Here is a 19,038-nt window from a genome sequence, read left to right as displayed (position 1 = left end):
TTACTGACCCACTGCCAAACCAGCCATGCTGAAGGATGTTGCAGGCAGCAGATCGCTCTCCACAGCATTTCCAGACTCTGTCACATCTGTCACATGTGCTCAGTGTGAACCAGTTTTCATCTGTGAAGAGCACAGGGCGCCAGTGGCAAATTTGCCAATCCTGGCATTCTGTGGCAAATGCCAATCGTCCTGCACGGTGTTGGGCTGTGAGCACAACCCCCATCTGTGGACGTCGGGTACTCAGACCATCCTCATGGAGTCGGTTTCTAACTGTTTGAGCAGACACATACACATTTGTGGCCTGCTGGACGTCATTTTGCAGGGCTCTGGCAGTGCTCCTCCTGTTCCTCCTTGCACAAAGGCTGAGGTAGCTGTACTGCTGCTGGGTTGTTGCCCCCTACGGCCCCCTCCATGCCTCCAGGTGTACTGGCCTGTCTCCTGGTAGCACCTCCAGCCTCTGGACACTACACTGATAGACACAGCAAACCTTGCCACAGCTCACATTGATGTGCCATCCTGGATGAGCTGCACTACCTGAGCCACTTGTGTGGGTTGTAAAGTCCGTCTCATGCTACCACGAGTGTGAAAGCACAACCAACATTCAAAAGTGACCAAAACATCAGCCAGAAAGCATTGGTACTGAGTTGTGGTCTGTGGTCCCCACCTGTAGAACCACTCCTTTATTGAGGGTGTCTTGATAAATGCCAATAATTTCCATCTGTTGTCTATTCCATTTGCACAACAGCATGTGAAATTGATTGTCAAACAGTGTTGCTTCCTAAGTGGACAGATTTCACAGAAGTTTGATTTACTTGCAGTTATATTCTGTTGTTTAAGTGTTTCCTTTATTTTTTTGAGCAGTGTATGAATGCTCATACATAGCTACATTTCTTACTTGCATCATTACAGTTCAACCAGTTATTGTTGTAAATGCATGTCTATTTGCGTTCATTCGCCCATATTTTAATCATTATATAAATATAATGCTTTAATTATTACCATTATGCATGTTATGCTCTTATTTGTCTGTTATTTCACAGTTAGCAGATATTACGCAATAGACGCATCATGTGCAAAGATTATGTTTCCTCCTATTACAAAGGCTAAGGAGGAGCACACATGGGATGTCCTAGCTCCCAAGTCTTATATGAGGTGTCTCTGGCATCTGACTCCTGGCATATTAGTATTTTTCACTGGTAGAAATCAATCTGCGAACCATGGTAAGTTTTCATTTTCTCATATAATGGTTTATATTGGGGAATTAGAATTAATATATTTAATAAGAATGCATCCATGTATTTATATATTATAGTTAGAATATGATCAACTATCAGTCATACTTAACAACAATCTTTGTATCGGTCTTTTTTTTCTAGACATCATATACTGACAAAGGAGAACAGGTATTTGTATTACATTATTACCAACATGTATTAGTAAAGATTAGTAATTAAATCCATTTAGAAAGCTATTGTGTATTAAATGACAGTCTGGTCACTTTTTGTATACCTAAGATTATTGACACTGCATATATAAAGCATAAAATAGCAGATAAAGCATGATGTATGTGCTTATAATGCTACTTCATCATAACTAGAGGATAATGCATAGGAGACTTTAGTTCATGTAGTTCTGATCTCTATGTGACACAATATTCAATATTGTGATCTACATGTGTGTAGGAAAATTAAAAATGCATGTTTCTGCTGCATGTGCATGGATTTATGGAAACCCTAAAAATATATATGACATTGCCGCCTAAAGCTGCAATAGATCTGTCTCATGGGGTCATATTCTTAGGGGTAATCATTTTGTATTAATTCTGTTGGACCTTCAGTTCAGACCTAATAAGTCATGATAATGTATCGACTCTTTCTACGTGTCATTGTATGGAAGTGTAACAAGCTAAATACACTACCTGTGCGAGTTACATTTGTCAGATTATTCTGCTACTTAATTTCTCAAGTACATATAATTATTAAGAGCTTCAATTGCTAAAAAAAAGTCTTCTTTTATCATAATATTTTTGAAAATACAAACATGAAGTATATTTATTTATTCATTCATTCATTCATTCAGCATGAACGAGGACGATTTCTCAGTTTTCACTCAATTACGCTGTGGGTGAGCAATGCAAAACAGGTAGGTGGCACCATATGAGTTAATCTTAAGATGAAAGAATTTTCCCCAGGGTGCAGCCCAATTGTAACTGCATTGTGTGATTGGTTCATGGAGGGGAGGGTCTGTGCCTCCAGAATCTGTTTCCACTTATGATGTGTACCACATCTGGTGCTTCCACTAGGAACATATTCAGATCCTTCTCTGGAAGTCTGTGAGATGTGTCACATAGGTTTCATAAGGACAAGCGACATAGAAAGATGTGACAAACACTGAGTCTTCACAATGCAGTTTTTAAGGAAGACAAGTGGATGAGTGGTTGTGACTTATTTGCATTATATGGCCCAGGTCAGGTTATGTGTTTGTAACAGTATGTAAAGATGTTGCTCTCTAAGGCTGACACATTAGATATTTGCAAGAAGATCCGGATTGCAGAGCCCTGATTCAAACTATCAATAAAATTAAGACTGATAACTAAGTCACAATTATCTCATCCAATGTCCTTGGCATTTTTATTTAATTTTATTAAATATAAAAATGGTAAAATATAAATAGAATTTTGCTTTCCAGTCTACAGATCTATGAATATTTTAGCAATGTATATGTCAGTGTATATATATATATATATATATATATATATATATATATATATATATATATATATATATATATATATATATATATATATATATATATATATATATATATATATATATAGTTATGGCCAAAAATGTTGGCACCCCTGAAATTGTTTCAGAAAATTAAGTATTTGTCCCTGAAAATTACTGCAATTACACATGTTTTGTTATACACATGTTTATTTCCTTTGTGTGTATTGGAACAACACAAAAAAAACAGAGAAAAAAGGTAATCCAACATAATTTCACACAACATGCCAATATGAGCAGGAGAAAATTGTTGCCACCTTTCCAAAATTGTGGGTAAACAACTTTGTTTCAAGCATGTGATGCTCGATCAAACTCACCTGTAGCAAGTAACCGGTGTGGGTAATATGAAATTCACACCTGAATCCAGATAAAAAGGGAAGAGGTTGACTCAATCTTTCCAATGTGTATCTGTGTGTGCCACACTAAGCATGGAGAACAAAAAAGAGGAGAGGAGAACTGTCTGAGAACTTGAGAACCAAAATTGTTGAAAAATACCAACAATCTCAAGGTTATAAGTCCATTTCTAGAGTTCTTGATGTTCCTTTGTCCACTGTGCACAGCATAATAAAGCAGTTTGTAACCCATGGTACTGTAGCTAATCGCCATGGATGAGGATGACAGAGAAAAATTGAAAAAAGGTTGCAACACAGGATAGTCCGGATGGTAGATAAGCAGCCTCAATCAAGTATAAAAGATATTCGAGCTGTCCTGCAGGCTCAGGGTGCATCAATGTCAGCACAAACTATCTGACAACATTTAAATGAAATTAAATGCTATGGCAGGAGACTCAGGGGAACCCCACTACTGACTCAGACACAGGGCCGGACTAGGACAAAATAGCAGCCCTACCACACAAATCAGACTAACCCACATACTATAACACTCCTCACCCTTAATCAGTGGATTATTATGCTTGGTCGTGCTCCTCTACACTCCTCTTAAAGGAGTTATTTGAAGAGCCACATGTGAATGGCACCGCAGTGCGCTTAATTGACCACAGCACCTTTTACATGGAGCCCTTTAGAGAGCCAGTTTTCAGGATCATGGGAGCCCCAGCGGTCGGACCCCCAGCGACTGGATAGTTTTCAGGTTAGGAGATACTTGGGTTAATCTATTTAAATGGGTTTTCCTATATTTAGTTTTGTTTTCCCATAGGAATATTGAAAATAATAAACCAATATTGACCCTCCCAAAGTCCAATGTCACCTCTCTAACAATAGGACAGGAGAAGTGGTACTGTACAGTGTATATATATATATATATATATATATATATATATATATATATATATATATATATATATATATATATATATATATATGGGACAGGAGACGTGGTACTGTGCAGCATATACAGTGCCTTGCGAAAGTATTTGGCTCCCTGGAACTTTTCAACCTTTTCCCACATATCATGCTTCAAACATAAAGATACCAAATGTAAATTTTTGGTGAAGAATCAACAACAAGTGGAACACAATTGTGAAGTTGAACGAAATTTATTGGGTATTTTAATTTTTGGGGGAAATTCAAAAACTGAAAAGTGGGGCATGCAATATTATTCGGCCCCTTTACTTTCAGTGCAGCAAGCTCACTCCAGAAGTTCATTGTGGATCTCTGAATGATCCAATATTGTCCTAAATGCCTAATGATGATAAATATAATCCACCTGTGTGTAATCAAGTCTCCGTATAAATGCACCTGCTCTGTGATAGTCTCAGGGTTCTGTTTGAAGCACAGAGAGTATCATGAAGACCAAGGAACACAACAGGCAGGGCCGGCGTTAGGGGCAGGCAGACTAGGCAGCTGCCTGGGGCCCCCGCTGCCCTAGGGGCCCCCAGCCAGGGGCAGACATACTGTTGATGGCACTGCTCCAGGGCCCAGAGGTGGAGGGGGGCCCCTGCAGGCAGGCCCGGTATCATGCAGGGTCGGGCCCCTCTCACTCCCTCCTGTAATCATGGAACACCGAGTGTCGGGGAGAGAGCGGGGCGCGAAGTGCAGGAGATCAAAAAGGGGGCGTGTCATGCAAGGAAAGACGCTGGCCAATGAACGCTTTCCTTACCTCACAGTGACCAGACTGAGGAGAGCGCTCACTGGCTGCCGTCTGTCCCCCTGCATGGAGCGTCCCACTCGTGAGTACTCGCCTACAGTCAGGGGCCCTGGCTGCACAGCACATAGGGACAGCAGTGGAGGAAGAGCAGGACTTACAGGGGGTCTTCTGCTCCCTCCACTGTTCTGTTCAGAGCAGGCTGCAGCGTCTCCTCACAGAGAAGAGATGGGGGAGGAGCTCACTGCAGGGACAGCACGGCAGCAAAATGTATGCTGTGAAGTGACCTGAAAAGTAATGTGCAGTTATAGTGCTCTTTATAACTTATCTCTTTATAATTTTAGTCATGGAACTTTTTGAATTTGAGTCTTTTCCTCCCTTACTGGGAATTTATCATCAGGTGCTGTCTGCTCTGTGCCCCATCCCCCACAGTGGGGTCTGCAGCCTTCTCCAGCTGAACTGACCTGCAGGGCTCATCTGATCACCTATACAAGATTAGTATGTGTGTATGTATATGCTTGTATATGTATGTGCGCATCTGTGTGTATCTATGTGTATGTTTCTATCTGTGTGTGTGTGTGTGTATGTACAGTATATGTGTGTATGTATGGTATAGTTGTATGGCTGTGTGTGTATGCATGTACAGTATGTGTGTATCGGTGTATGTGAAATAAATTTGTATGGATATATGGTATATATGTATGTTTATGTGCATGTACATACAGTATATGTATATGTGTGTACGGTATGTGTATACTATGTGTATATACTGTATGTGTGTATGTACGGTACGTGTATGTGTATCTGTATGTTCGGTATATGTGTGTGTATGCATGTACGGTATATGTATGTATGTACGGTATGTGCATTTGGGTGTATTTTATATGTATGTACGGTATGTTTGTACTATATGTATATAACTGTATCTGTGTATGTACGGTATATGTGTGTATCTGTGTGTATGTACGGTATATGTGTACGGCATTTGTGTGAATGTACGGTATATGCATGTGTGCATGTACGGTATGTGTATGTATGATGGTATATGTATGTGTATCTGTGTGTACGTACGGTGTATGTATGTGTATTTGTGTGTATGTATGGTATATGTATGTACGGTATGTGTATACTATCAGTGTATATAACTGTATGTGTGTATGCATGTAAGGTGTATGTCTGTGTATGTACGGTATGTGTATCTGTGTGTATGTACGGTGTATGTATGTACAGTATATGCCGGAACAAAAATCATTGTTCTCATCAGCACATCGCCCAGTTAAAACTGCAGATATTCTGCTAAGATGATACTGTATGGGGACAGATTGATTTACTAGTGATCATTCTCTCCCCAGCCAGTGTAAAGAGGCTAGAAACAAGTGGCGAATGACTTCAATATTGTTGATCACGCTCGTTTAGTGGCCTGAAATCAGCGCATGTAGCTACAACCAAAATGTTTCTGTTGGTGCAATATGTTAGCATTTGGGGCCCCATTTTAAACTTTTGCCTAGGGCCCCACTTTGCCTAAAACCGGCCCTGACAACAGGCAGGTCCGTGATACTGTTGTGGAGAGGTTTAAAGCCGGATTTGGATACAAAATGATTTCCAAAACTTTAAACATTTCAAGGAGCACTGTGCAAGATCATATTGAAATGGAAGGAGTATTATACCACTGCAAATCTACCAAGACCTGGCTGTCCCTCTAAACTTTCATCTCAAACAAGGAGAAGACTGATCAGAGATGCAGCCAAGAGGCCCATGATAACTCTGGAAGAACTGCAGAGATCTACAGCTGAGGTGAGACAGTCTGTCCATAGGACAACTATCAGTCGTACACTGCACAAATCTGGCCTTTATGGAAGAGTGGCAAGAAGAAAGCCATTTCTCAAAGATATCCATAAAAAGTGTCATTTATTGTTTGCAACAAGCCACCTAGGAGACACACCAAACATGTGGAAGAAGGTGCTCTGGTCAGATGAAACCAAAATCGAACTTTTTGGCAATAATGCCAAACGATATGTTTGGAGTAAAGGCAACACAGCTCATCACCCCGAACACACCATCCCCACTGTCAAACATGGTGGTGGCAGCATCATGGTTTGGGCCTGCTTTTCTTCAGCAGGGACAGGGAAGATGGTTAAAATTGATGGGAAGATGGATGGAGCCAAATACAGGACCATTCTTGAAGAAAACCTGCTGGAGTCTGCAAAAGACCTGAGACTGGGACGGAGATTTGTCTTCCAACAAGACAATGATCCCAAACATAAAGCAAAATCTACAATGGAATGTTCACAAATAAACGTATCCAGGTGTTAGAATGGCCAAGTCAAAGTCCAGACCTCAATCCAATCGAGAATCTGTGGAAAGAGCTGAAAACTGCTGTTCACAAACGATCTCCATCAAACCTCACTGAGCTCGAGCTGTTTGCCAAGGAAGAATGGGCAAGAATTTCAGTCTCACGATGTATAAAACTGATAGAGACATACCCCAAGCAGCAAAATCGCAGCAAAAGATGGCGCAACAAAGTATTAAGTTAAAGGGGCCGATTAATATTGCACTCCCCACTTTTCAGTTTTTGAATTTCCACAAAAATTTAAAATAACCAATAAATTTCGTTCAACTTCACAATTGTGTTCCACTTGTTGTTGATTCTTCACCAAAAATTTACATTTGGCATCTTTATGTTTGAAGCATGATATGAGGGAAAAGGTTGAAAAGATCCAGGGAGCCGAATACTTTCACAAGGCACTGTATATACAGAATAAGGCCACATTCACTTGTTCAATATTTAGTCAGTATTTTACATCAGTATTTGTAAACCAACACCAGAAGTGGGTGATAAATGCATAAGTCGTGACGTGGTTCTATTATAATTTTCCTTGGCTTGTTCCCCAGCAGTTGCAGTATCACCTATATACATTATACATGTGATACTGCAACTGCTGTATAAACAATTTATAGGTGATACTGTGAAAGCTGTATATACAATATATACAGTACAGACTGTAACAAAACACTCCGGGATCGCCTTTGCTGGGGTCAAAGGTCACGTGGTTTGTGCATTAAACTCTGAGGCGACAGCAGGTTTCCAAGTAGACTGACCTCAGGTCAGGTTTATTAAAGTGAAAGCAAATACAGAAAACAAAACATAAAAATAAATCCTTGCCTGTCCGGCGCTAACTATACAAATACGTTCCTATCTAACAACTGGGGGGCTTCTCCCACCCAGCTAACATTACACAGTGCATGAGCACAGCTCCCACTCACGTTTGTCTCACACAGACAGGCATTCTGTGTGCCCCAGGCTGACACCTGAAACCTCCAGCTGGTCAGCCTTTATTCCTGCACTTATTAACCCCTCGGTATCCTGAAGATACTGAGCGGCTTAATTCACATAGGACAAATACCTGGGCGAGATATACCTGCCCCCGACTACCAGACCGACATGACTCTTACATATCCTCCCCCCCTGCTCCGACCACTCAGGTCGAGCAAGAATACTCTCGAAACAGTGTACTCGGGACAGGGCATCAGCGTTCCCCATCTGCACCCCGGGGCGGTGCTCCACCGTGAACGAGTAAGCCTGCAGAGCAAGGAACCACCGGGTTACCCGACTATTACGGTCCTTGTGGAGATGCATCCACTTGAGAGGGGCATGGTCCGTGACCAGCCTAAACTTCCTACCTGCCAGGTAATATTTGAGGGAGTCGAGAGCCCATTTGATGGCTAGGCACTCTTTTTCAATCACGGCATACCTCTGCTCATGTACATTCAGTTTCCGACTGAGGTAGAGGACCTGGTGTTCGACTCCGTCCCTTACCTGGGAAAGTACAGCTCCGATACCAGTATCAGAAGCATCCGTTTGCACTACAAACTCGCTGCTGAAATCAGGAGTCACTAGTACGGGCTGAGAGCACAAAGCCCGTTTCAGACTGTGGAAGGCCTCTTCAGCCGCTGAGGACCATTTTACCATGACGGAATCCCTCCCTTTGGTAAGATCCGTCAAGGGGGTAGCCATGGCCGCAAAGTTGGGTATGAACCGGCGATAATAGCCGGCAATGCCCAGGAAAGCTTGAACTTGTTTCTTGTTCACTGGTTGCGGCCAGCCCTGAATTGCCTGTATTTTGTCGATCTGGGGTTTAACCACTCCTCTGCCAATCACGTAGCCCAAGTATCGGGCTTCTTCAAGGCCGATGTGACATTTCTTAGGATTCGCCGTTAAGCCTGCGTCTCTCAGGTCATCAATCACCGCCTGTACCTTCCGGAGGTGAGCTTCCCAGTCCACGCTGTAAATTATGATGTCGTCTAGGTAGGCAGAAGCGTACTGCCTGTGGGGCCTCAAGACTCGATCCATCAATCTCTGGAACGTTGCTGGAGCTCCGTGAAGTCCAAACGGCATGTAGATATACTGGAACAGCCCTTCCGGTGTAGCAAATGCCGTCTTCTCTCTGGCCGCCTCGGCCAGAGGGATCTGCCAGTACCCCTTTGTTAGATCCAGGGTCGTAATATATCGGGCTTTACCCAGCCGATCGATCAACTCATCGACCCGGGGCATAGGGTAGGCATCAAATTTAGAAACCGCATTCAGTTTCCGAAAGTCATTACAAAACCGTATGGAGCCATCCGGCTTAGGTATCAACACGATTGGACTGGACCAGGCTCTGTGCGACTCTTCAACGACTCCTAAGTCCAACATGGCCTTCACCTCCCGGGAGATGGCTTCACGGCGTGCTTCCGGAATCCGGTATGGCTTCACATGAACTGTGACACCAGGCTCTGTGACAATCTCATGTTTCACTAGCCTAGTCTGGCCAGGTTTTTCCGAGAAAAACTGTTGGTTCTGTAACAAAAACTGCTTAACCTCAGATTTTTGTCGTTCAGAGAGAGTCTCGGCAATCTGCACCTCCGGTATGGTAGGTGAGCAAACCGGACGGGGCAGATCCGCTGTTAGGGCAGCGCGGTCTTTCCAGGGTTTTATCAGATTCACATGATAAATCTGCTCTGGTTTTCTCTTACCAGGCTGGTGCACTTTATAGTTCACTTCTCCAACTCGTTCCATGACCTCAAAGGGGCCCTGCCATTTTGCCAGAAATTTACTATCCACCGTAGGGATTAGGATCAACACCCTATCCCTGGGTGCAAACGTACGGACCTTGGCGCCTCTATCATAACTTTGCCTCTGGGCTCCCTGGGCCTGTAACATATGTTCCCTAACAAGGGGCATGACAGCAGCAATCCGGTCCTGCATTTGCGTTACATGGTCTATCACCGTTTTAAAGGGAGTGACTTGACCTTCCCAGGTTTCTTTTGCGACGTCCAACAGTCCACGGGGACGACGGGCATATAATAGCTCGAAAGGCGAGAATCCTGTGGAAGACTGGGGAACTTCCCTAATGGCAAACAGCAAATAGGGTAACAAGTAATCCCAGTTCTTCCCATCTTTGTCTATCGCCTTCCGGAGCATCTGTTTTAAGGTTTTATTGAACCGCTCAACCAGGCCATCTGTTTGAGGGTGATAGACAGACGTACGCAACTGGTCTATTTGTAAGAGCCTGCAGAGCTCCTTCATCACCCTTGACATAAAGGGAGTCCCCTGGTCGGTGAGTATCTGTTTTGGAATTCCCACTGTTATGACCCTAATGGCGAGGGTCTCAGAGGAACGTGGAAGTCTGCAGAATACAAAAATCCAGCTCATAGGGCAGTGGTAACTGGGTTGACCATATATCTACTCCTAACGCCAACACTAGAAGTAGCCGGGGATCATTCCTACGTTGATTCTAGATGACACGCGCCAGCCGGAGAATCTAGCTACCCCTAGTAGAGGAAAACAAAGACCTTTCTTGCCTCCAGAGAAGGGGACCCCAAAGCTGGATAGAAGCCCCTCACAAATAATGACGGTGAGGTAAGAGGAAATGACAAACACAGAAATGAATCAGGTTTAGCACAGAGAGGCCCGCTTGCTGATAGCAGAATAAAGAAAGGTAACTTATATGGTCAACAAAAACCCTATCAAAATCCACACTGGAAATTCAAGAACCCCCGAACCGTCTAACGGTCCGGGGGGAGAACACCAGCCCCCTAGAGCTTCCAGCAAAGGTCAGGATATAGATTTGGAACAAGCTGGACAAAAATACAAAACCAAAACAAATAGCAAAAAGCAAAAGGCAGACTTAGCTGATATAACTGGAACCAGGATCAGTAGACAAGAGCACAGCAGACTAGCTCTGATAACTACGTTGCCAGGCATAGAACTGAAGGTCCAGGGAGCTTATATAGCAACACCCCTAACTAACGACCCAGGTGCGGATAAAAGGAATGACAGAAAAACCAGAGTCAAAAAACTAGTAACCACTAGAGGGAGCAAAAAGCAAATTCACAACAGTACCCCCCCCTTAGTGAGGGGTCACCGAACCCTCACCACGACCACCAGGGCGATCAGGATGAGCGGCATGAAAGGCACGAACTAAATCGGCCGCATGAACATCAGAGGCGACCACCCAGGAATTATCCTCCTGACCATAGCCCTTCCACTTGACCAGGTACTGAAGCCTCCGCCTGGAGAGGCGAGAATCCAAGATCTTCTCCACCACGTACTCCAACTCGCCCTCAACCAACACCGGAGCAGGAGGCTCAGCAGAAGGAACTACAGGCACAATGTACCGCCGCAACAAGGACCTATGAAATACATTGTGAATAGCAAACGACACAGGAAGATCCAGACGAAAAGATACAGGATTAAGGATTTCCAATATCTTGTAAGGCCCAATAAAACGAGGTTTAAATTTGGGAGAGGAGACCTTCATAGGAACAAAGCGGGAAGAAAGCCATACCAAATCCCCAACACGTAGTCGGGGACCCACACCGCGGCGGCGGTTGGCAAAGCGCTGAGCCTTCTCCTGTGACAACTTCAAGTTGTCCACCACATGATTCCAGATCTGCTGCAACCTATCCACCAGAGAGTCCACCCCAGGACAGTCAGAAGGCTCCACATGACCCGAAGAAAAGCGAGGATGGAAACCAGAGTTGCAGAAAAAAGGCGAAACCAAGGTGGCGGAACTAGCCCGATTATTAAGGGCAAACTCAGCCAACGGCAAGAATGTCACCCAATCGTCCTGATCAGCAGAGACAAAACACCTCAAATAAGCCTCCAAAGTCTGATTGGTTCGCTCCGTCTGTCCATTAGTCTGAGGATGGAAAGCAGACGAAAACGACAAATCAATGCCCATCCTACTATAAAAGGATCGCCAGAACCTGGAAACGAACTGGGATCCTCTGTCTGACACAATATTCTCAGGGATGCCGTGCAAACGAACCACGTTCTGGAAAAACACAGGAACCAGATCGGAAGAGGAAGGCAGCTTAGGCAAAGGAACCAAATGGACCATCTTGGAGAAGCGATCACATATCACCCAGATAACGGACATGCCCTGAGATAGCGGAAGATCAGAAATGAAATCCATGGAGATATGTGTCCAAGGTCTCTTCGGGACAGGCAAGGGCAAGAGCAAACCGCTGGCACGAGAACAGCAAGGCTTAGCTCGAGCACAAGTCCCACAGGACTGCACAAATGACCGCACATCCCTTGACAAGGAAGTCCACCAAAAGGACCTGGCCACCAGATCTCTGGTGCCAAAAATTCCCGGGTGACCTGCCAACACCGAGGAATGAACCTCGGAAATGACTCTGCTGGTCCACTTATCCGGGACAAACAGTCTGTCAGGTGGACAAGACTCAGGCCTATCAGCCTGAAATCTCTGCAACACACGTCGCAGATCCGGAGAAATAGCTGACAAGATAACTCCATCTTTAAGAATACCAACAGGATCAGCGACTCCAGGAGCATCAGGCACAAAGCTCCTAGAAAGAGCATCGGCCTTCACATTCTTTGAACCTGGTAAATACGAGACAACAAAATCAAAGCGGGAGAAAAACAATGACCAGCGGGCCTGTCTCGGATTAAGGCGTTTAGCAGACTCGAGATACATCAGATTTTTGTGATCAGTCAAGACCACCACACGATGCTTAGCACCCTCGAGCCAATGACGCCACTCCTCAAATGCCCATTTCATGGCCAACAACTCCCGATTGCCCACATCATAATTTCGCTCGGCAGGCGAAAACTTCCTAGAGAAAAAGGCACAAGGTTTCATAACAGAGCAACCAGGGCCTCTCTGCGACAAAACGGCCCCTGCCCCAATCTCCGAAGCATCCACCTCAACCTGAAAGGGAAGTGAGACGTCAGGCTGGCACAAAACAGGCGCCGAAGTAAACCGGCGTTTCAACTCCTGGAAAGCCTCCACGGCAGCAGGAGCCCAGTTAGCTACATCGGAGCCCTTCTTGGTCATATCCGTCAAAGGTTTCACAATGCTAGAAAAATTAGCAATAAAACGACGGTAGAAGTTAGCGAAGCCCAAGAACTTCTGAAGACTCTTAACTGACGAGGGCTGAGTCCAATCAAGAATAGCTCGGACCTTGACTGGGTCCATCTCCACAGCAGAAGGGGAAAAAATGAACCCCAAAAAGGGAACCTTCTGTACACCAAAGAGACACTTTGAGCCCTTGACAAACAAAGAATTTTCACGCAAAATTTTAAAGACCAACCTGACCTGCTCCACATGCGAATCCCAATTATCAGAAAAAAACAAAATATCATCCAGATAAACAATCAAAAATTTATCCAGATACTTCCGGAAAATGTCATGCATAAAGGACTGAAAAACTGAAGGCGCATTGGAGAGCCCAAAAGGCATCACCAAGTACTCAAAATGACCTTCGGGCGTATTGAATGCGGTTTTCCATTCATCACCTTGCTTAATGCGCACAAGGTTGTACGCACCACGAAGGTCTATCTTGGTGAACCACTTGGCACCCTTAATCCGGGCAAACAAGTCAGACAACAGCGGTAAAGGATACTGAAATTTGACAGTGATCTTATTTAAAAGCCGATAATCAATACAAGGTCTCAAAGATCCGTCCTTTTTTGCCACAAAAAAGAATCCCGCACCAAGAGGGGAAGAAGACGGACGAATATGTCCTTTCTCCAGAGACTCCTTGATATATGAACGCATAGCGGTATGTTCAGGTACCGACAGATTAAACAGTCTTCCCTTAGGAAACTTACTGCCTGGGATCAAATCTATAGCACAGTCACAGTCCCTATGAGGAGGCAGTGCACTGGACTCAGACTCACTGAAGACATCCTGATAATCAGACAAATACTCCGGAACTTCCGAAGGCGTAGAAGAAGCAATAGACACAGGCAGGGAATCCCCATGAATACCACGACAGCCCCAACTTGAGACTGACATAGCCTTCCAGTCCAGGACTGGATTATGGGTCTGTAACCATGGCAGCCCTAAAACAACCAAATCATGCATTTTATGTAAAACCAGGAAACGTATCACCTCGCGGTGTTCAGGAGTCATGCACATGGTAACCTGTGTCCAATACTGCGGTTTATTTGCTGCCAATGGTGTAGCATCAATACCCCTAAGAGGAATAGGATTTTCTAATGGTTCAAGAGTAAAACCACAGCGCTTAGCAAATGAGAGATCCATGAGACTCAGGGCAGCACCTGAATCTACAAACGCCATGACAGGATAAGATGACAGTGAGCAAATCAAAGTTACAGACAGAATAAATTTAGGTTGCAAATTACCAACGGTGACAGGACTAACAACCTTAGCTATACGTTTAGAGCATGCTGAGATAACATGTGTAGAATCACCACAGTAGTAGCACAAGCCATTCCGGCGTCTATGAATTTTCCGCTCATTTCTAGTCAGGATTCTATCACATTGCATTAAATCAGGTGTCTGTTCAGACAACACCATGAGGGAATTTGCGGTTTTTCTATCACATTGCACCGAATTAGGTGTCTGTTCAGACAACACCATGAGGGAATTTGCGGTTTTGCGCTCCCGCAACCGCCGGTCAATTTGAATCGCCAGTGCCATAGTATCATTCAGACCTGTGGGAATGGGAAAACCCACCATAACATTCTTAATGGCTTCAGAAAGGCCATTTCTAAAATTAGCGGCCAGTGCACACTCGTTCCAATGTGTCAGCACGGACCATTTCCGAAATTTTTGGCAATACACTTCAGCCTCGTCCTGCCCCTGAGACATAGCCAGCAAGGCCTTTTCTGCCTGAATCTCAAGATTGGGTTCCTCATAAAGTAAACCGAGCGCCAGAAAAAACGCATCAAGATCAGCCAATGCCGGATCTCCTGGCGCCAGCGAAAAAGCCCAATCCTGAGGGTCGCCCCGTAAGAACGAAATAACAATTTTTACTTGCTGAGCAGAATCTCCAGATGAACAGGGTCTCAGGGACAAAAATAATTTACAATTATTCACGAAATTCCTAAACTTAAACCTGTCTCCGGAAAACAGTTCAGGAATCGGTATTTTAGGTTCTGACCTAGGATTTCTGATAACATAGTCTTGTATGCCCTGCACACGAGTAGCCAGCTGGTCCACACTTGTAATCAAGGTCTGGACATTCATGTTTGCAGCAAGCATAGCCACTCTGAGGTAAAGGGGAAGAAGAAAAAAAAAAAAAACTCAGAATCTTCTTTCTTATAATCCCTCTTCTGCAATGCATTAAACATTTAATACTAGCCTGGCAAACTGTTATGACCCCAATGGCGAGGGTCTCAGAGGAACGTGGAAGTCTGCAGAATACAAAAATCCAGCTCATAGGGCAGTGGTAACTGGGTTGACCATATATCTACTCCTAACGCCAACACTAGAAGTAGCCGGGGATCATTCCTACGTTGATTCTAGATGACACGCGCCAGCCGGAGAATCTAGCTACCCCTAGTAGAGGAAAACAAAGACCTTTCTTGCCTCCAGAGAAGGGGACCCCAAAGCTGGATAGAAGCCCCCCACAAATAATGACGGTGAGGTAAGAGGAAATGACAAACACAGAAATGAATCAGGTTTAGCACAGAGAGGCCCGCTTGCTGATAGCAGAATAAAGAAAGGTAACTTATATGGTCAACAAAAACCCTATCAAAATCCACACTGGAAATTCAAGAACCCCCGAACCGTCTAACGGTCCGGGGGGAGAACACCAGCCCCCTAGAGCTTCCAGCAAAGGTCAGGATATAGATTTGGAACAAGCTGGACAAAAATACAAAACCAAAACAAATAGCAAAAAGCAAAAGGCAGACTTAGCTGATATAACTGGAACCAGGATCAGTAGACAAGAGCACAGCAGACTAGCTCTGATAACTACGTTGCCAGGCATAGAACTGAAGGTCCAGGGAGCTTATATAGCAACACCCCTAACTAACGACCCAGGTGCGGATAAAAGGAATGACAGAAAAACCAGAGTCAAAAAACTAGTAACCACTAGAGGGAGCAAAAAGCAAATTCACAACATCCCACCCGACTAAACACTTGTACCAACTCTTTGGCGATCGTTTTGGTAGCAGTGTTACGCAAAGGGATGGCTTCGGGGTAACGAGTGGCATAGTCCATGATGACGAGGATATGCTAATGCCCACGTGCGGACCGGGGAAGGGTCCCAACCAAATCCATCCCAATTCTCTCAAACGGGACCCCAATAATAGGGAGGGGTACCAAAGGGCTACAGAACCGAGGTTTAGGTGCCGAGATTTGGCACTCTGGACAGGACTCACAATAGTTACGCACATCATTGTGAATTCCGGGCCACACAAAACAATGCAATATCCTTTCTGTGGTTTTTTGTACCCCCAGATGTCCCCCCATTATATGTCCGTGGGCCAGGTCCAGTACCTTCCGCCGATAAGGTTTGGGTACCACTAACTGTTGCACAGTGTCTTCCCCTTTTTTTTCTACCTGGTAGAGTAAATCATTCTCAAGAACCATGTACAGGTACGCTAGCCTAGTGTCAGGTTCTACGGGTACGCTATCGATCACTTTTACATTTTTCCTAGCCTGAGTCAGGGTAGGATCTTTCATTTGTTTGCTGTGGAAGTCATCCAACTGAACTCCCAAATCGGGTAGGCAGGGTGCTGGATGGCTGTCTGCCTCCGGCTCTCGCTGAGTTTCCTCAGTTTCCTCAGTTTCCCCCGCCATAACTGAGAAGGGGAACTGAAGGTTAGATTCAATAACCTCCCCAGCAACATCTTCTTGTGGGGTCTCGTCTAGGAACTCGGGTCCTCCAGATGGCATGGGGGAAGATTCATGGTTACAGCTACCGTGAAGGAGCAACTGATTCTCCCACAAATGCCAGAAATGAGGAAAATCCCTGCCCAGGATTATATCATGTAACAATGCGGGAACGAGTCCCACTTTGTGTTGCACAGACCCATAGGGAGTGGAGATACATATGACCGCTGTAGGATATGAGCAGGTGTCACCATGCACACACGTTACAGAAAATTTATCAGACGGACCAGATGGAAGTGCCACCAGACTGGCTTTCACCAGAGTCACCACACTTCCAGAGTCTAGCAATGCCACAACATTTTTCCCATCTACAGACAATTCACGCAGGTGTTTCGCTGTATCATTTTGACCCGCATTCACACTTACTAGCCGTGTAACAAAAGACATGCGTTTCTTAGAGTCCGTAACGTCGCACTGCATGGGTTCAGTGGTAACAGGACAGTTAGCAGAAACATGGCCCTTCTCATGGCAACGGAAACACCTAACAGGCCCCCTATTGAAACCAGAGTCCGACACCCTTGATCTCGGGGTGCGAGCAGTCCCGTGTTCCTCCCCCACAGTTTTTGGCAATTTTCTTTCCCCCGCAGTCCCTGGAACAGTCTTACCGGTTCCACGAGGAGGAGGTACAGTTCGGGTAGTAGCGGTATCATCAGGAAGTCCTTCCGCCACGGAATAACGCTCCACCAAGTCCACCAATTGATCCGCTGTCGCGGGATTTCCTTGGCTCACCCACTTTTTCAGTGCCGGTGGTAGTACTCTCAGGTACTTGTCCAGAACGATCCGCTGGATTATCTCCGGAGTTGTCAGTACCTCGGGTTGCAGCCATTTCTTTATCAAGTAGATCAGGTCGAACATCTGCGATCGCGGCGGTTTATCTGGCTGATAGGTCCACTGATGTACCCTCTGTGCACGGACAGCCGTCGTCACACCCAGCCGGGCCAGGACCTCAGCTTTCAGCCTCTTAAAGTCCTATGCGACTTCCGGGTCCAAGTCATGGTAAGCTTTTTGGGCCTCACCGGAGAGAAACGGAGCAATTAGATCGGCCCATCGTTCCTTCGGCCACTTCTCTCTCAACGCTGTCCGCTCAAACGTTGTCAGGTACGCCTCGACGTCATCTTCTGCGGTCAGCTTTTGCCAGTACCGACTCACATGGATTCTCCTGGACTCTGCTTCCGGGTTAGCCTCAGGCATGCTCACCAAGTGCTGCGCCACCTGTTGTGGATTCTGTTTGTGGGCTCCCTCTGGTGGTTACTGCTGGTACTGGGTGACTTTGGTGGGTTGCGGCCTTTGGTTTCCACCTGTCCATCAGTGGCTGGGTGTTTCCTATTTTACCTGGCCTTTCTGTCATTTCCCTTGCCGGCTATCAATGTATTCAGATGTGCTCTGTTTGGTTCCTGCCTACCTGCTCCCAGATCTTTCAGGATAAGCTAAGTGCTGATTTTCAGTTGTTTGGTTTTTTTGTCCAGCTTGCTTATTATGTCTGTATGCTAGCTGGTAGCTCTAGTGGACTGAGGTTCTCCCCATGTGCCATGAGTTGGCACATGGGTTCTTGTAATCTCAGGATGGTTTTTTGATTAGGGTTTTTTGCTGACCGCTCAGTCCCCTTTTGTATCGTTCTGCTTTCTAGTTTACAGCAGGCCTCAATTTGCTAAAACTATATATATCATCTCTATGTGTGTGCCTTCCTCTCATTTCACCGTCAATACATGTGGGGGGCAACTATATCTTTTGGGGTTCATTCCGCTGGAGGCAAGTGAGGTCTTTATTTTCTCTGCAGTGCTAGTTAGCTCTTAGGCTGGTGCGTGGCATCTAGAACCAACGTAGGCACGCTCCCTGGCTATCTCTAGTTGCGTTTGTCAGGCGTAGGGCAGCGGTCAGCCCAGGTTCCATCACCCTAGAGCTCGTCCGTAATATATTTGTACTTTGCTTGTCCTGTGCTATCCCTAGCCATTGGGATTCATGACAGTATAGCCGGCCTACAAAGTGTTAATTGTTTGGGCTGAAGCAGGAGATAGAGAAGTGTTTAAGGGAAATGTTTTTTTTTTTTTCCCTTC

The 19,038-nt window shown here is 45.1% G+C and overlaps 1 protein-coding gene across 1 annotated transcript in view; it reads left to right on the top strand.

The window, feature by feature from the left end:
* Positions 1-1,107: 1,107 nt before the first annotated feature.
* The window catches only part of HPD (4-hydroxyphenylpyruvate dioxygenase), an 84,791-nt gene continuing 66,860 nt past the window's right edge, over positions 1,108-19,038 (top strand). Inside the window, exons 1-3 of the mRNA XM_077293128.1 lie at positions 1,108-1,220; positions 1,377-1,403; positions 2,080-2,142. Of these exons, the coding sequence (XP_077149243.1) occupies positions 1,218-1,220; positions 1,377-1,403; positions 2,080-2,142 (93 nt within the window). The 5' untranslated portion in view covers positions 1,108-1,217. The remainder of the gene's footprint in view (positions 1,221-1,376; positions 1,404-2,079; positions 2,143-19,038) is intronic.

Source organism: Ranitomeya variabilis, chromosome 1, assembly GCF_051348905.1.
Source record: "Ranitomeya variabilis isolate aRanVar5 chromosome 1, aRanVar5.hap1, whole genome shotgun sequence".
Classification (NCBI taxonomy): Eukaryota; Metazoa; Chordata; class Amphibia; order Anura; family Dendrobatidae; genus Ranitomeya; species Ranitomeya variabilis.
This window is presented reverse-complemented; position numbering and strand designations above follow the sequence as displayed.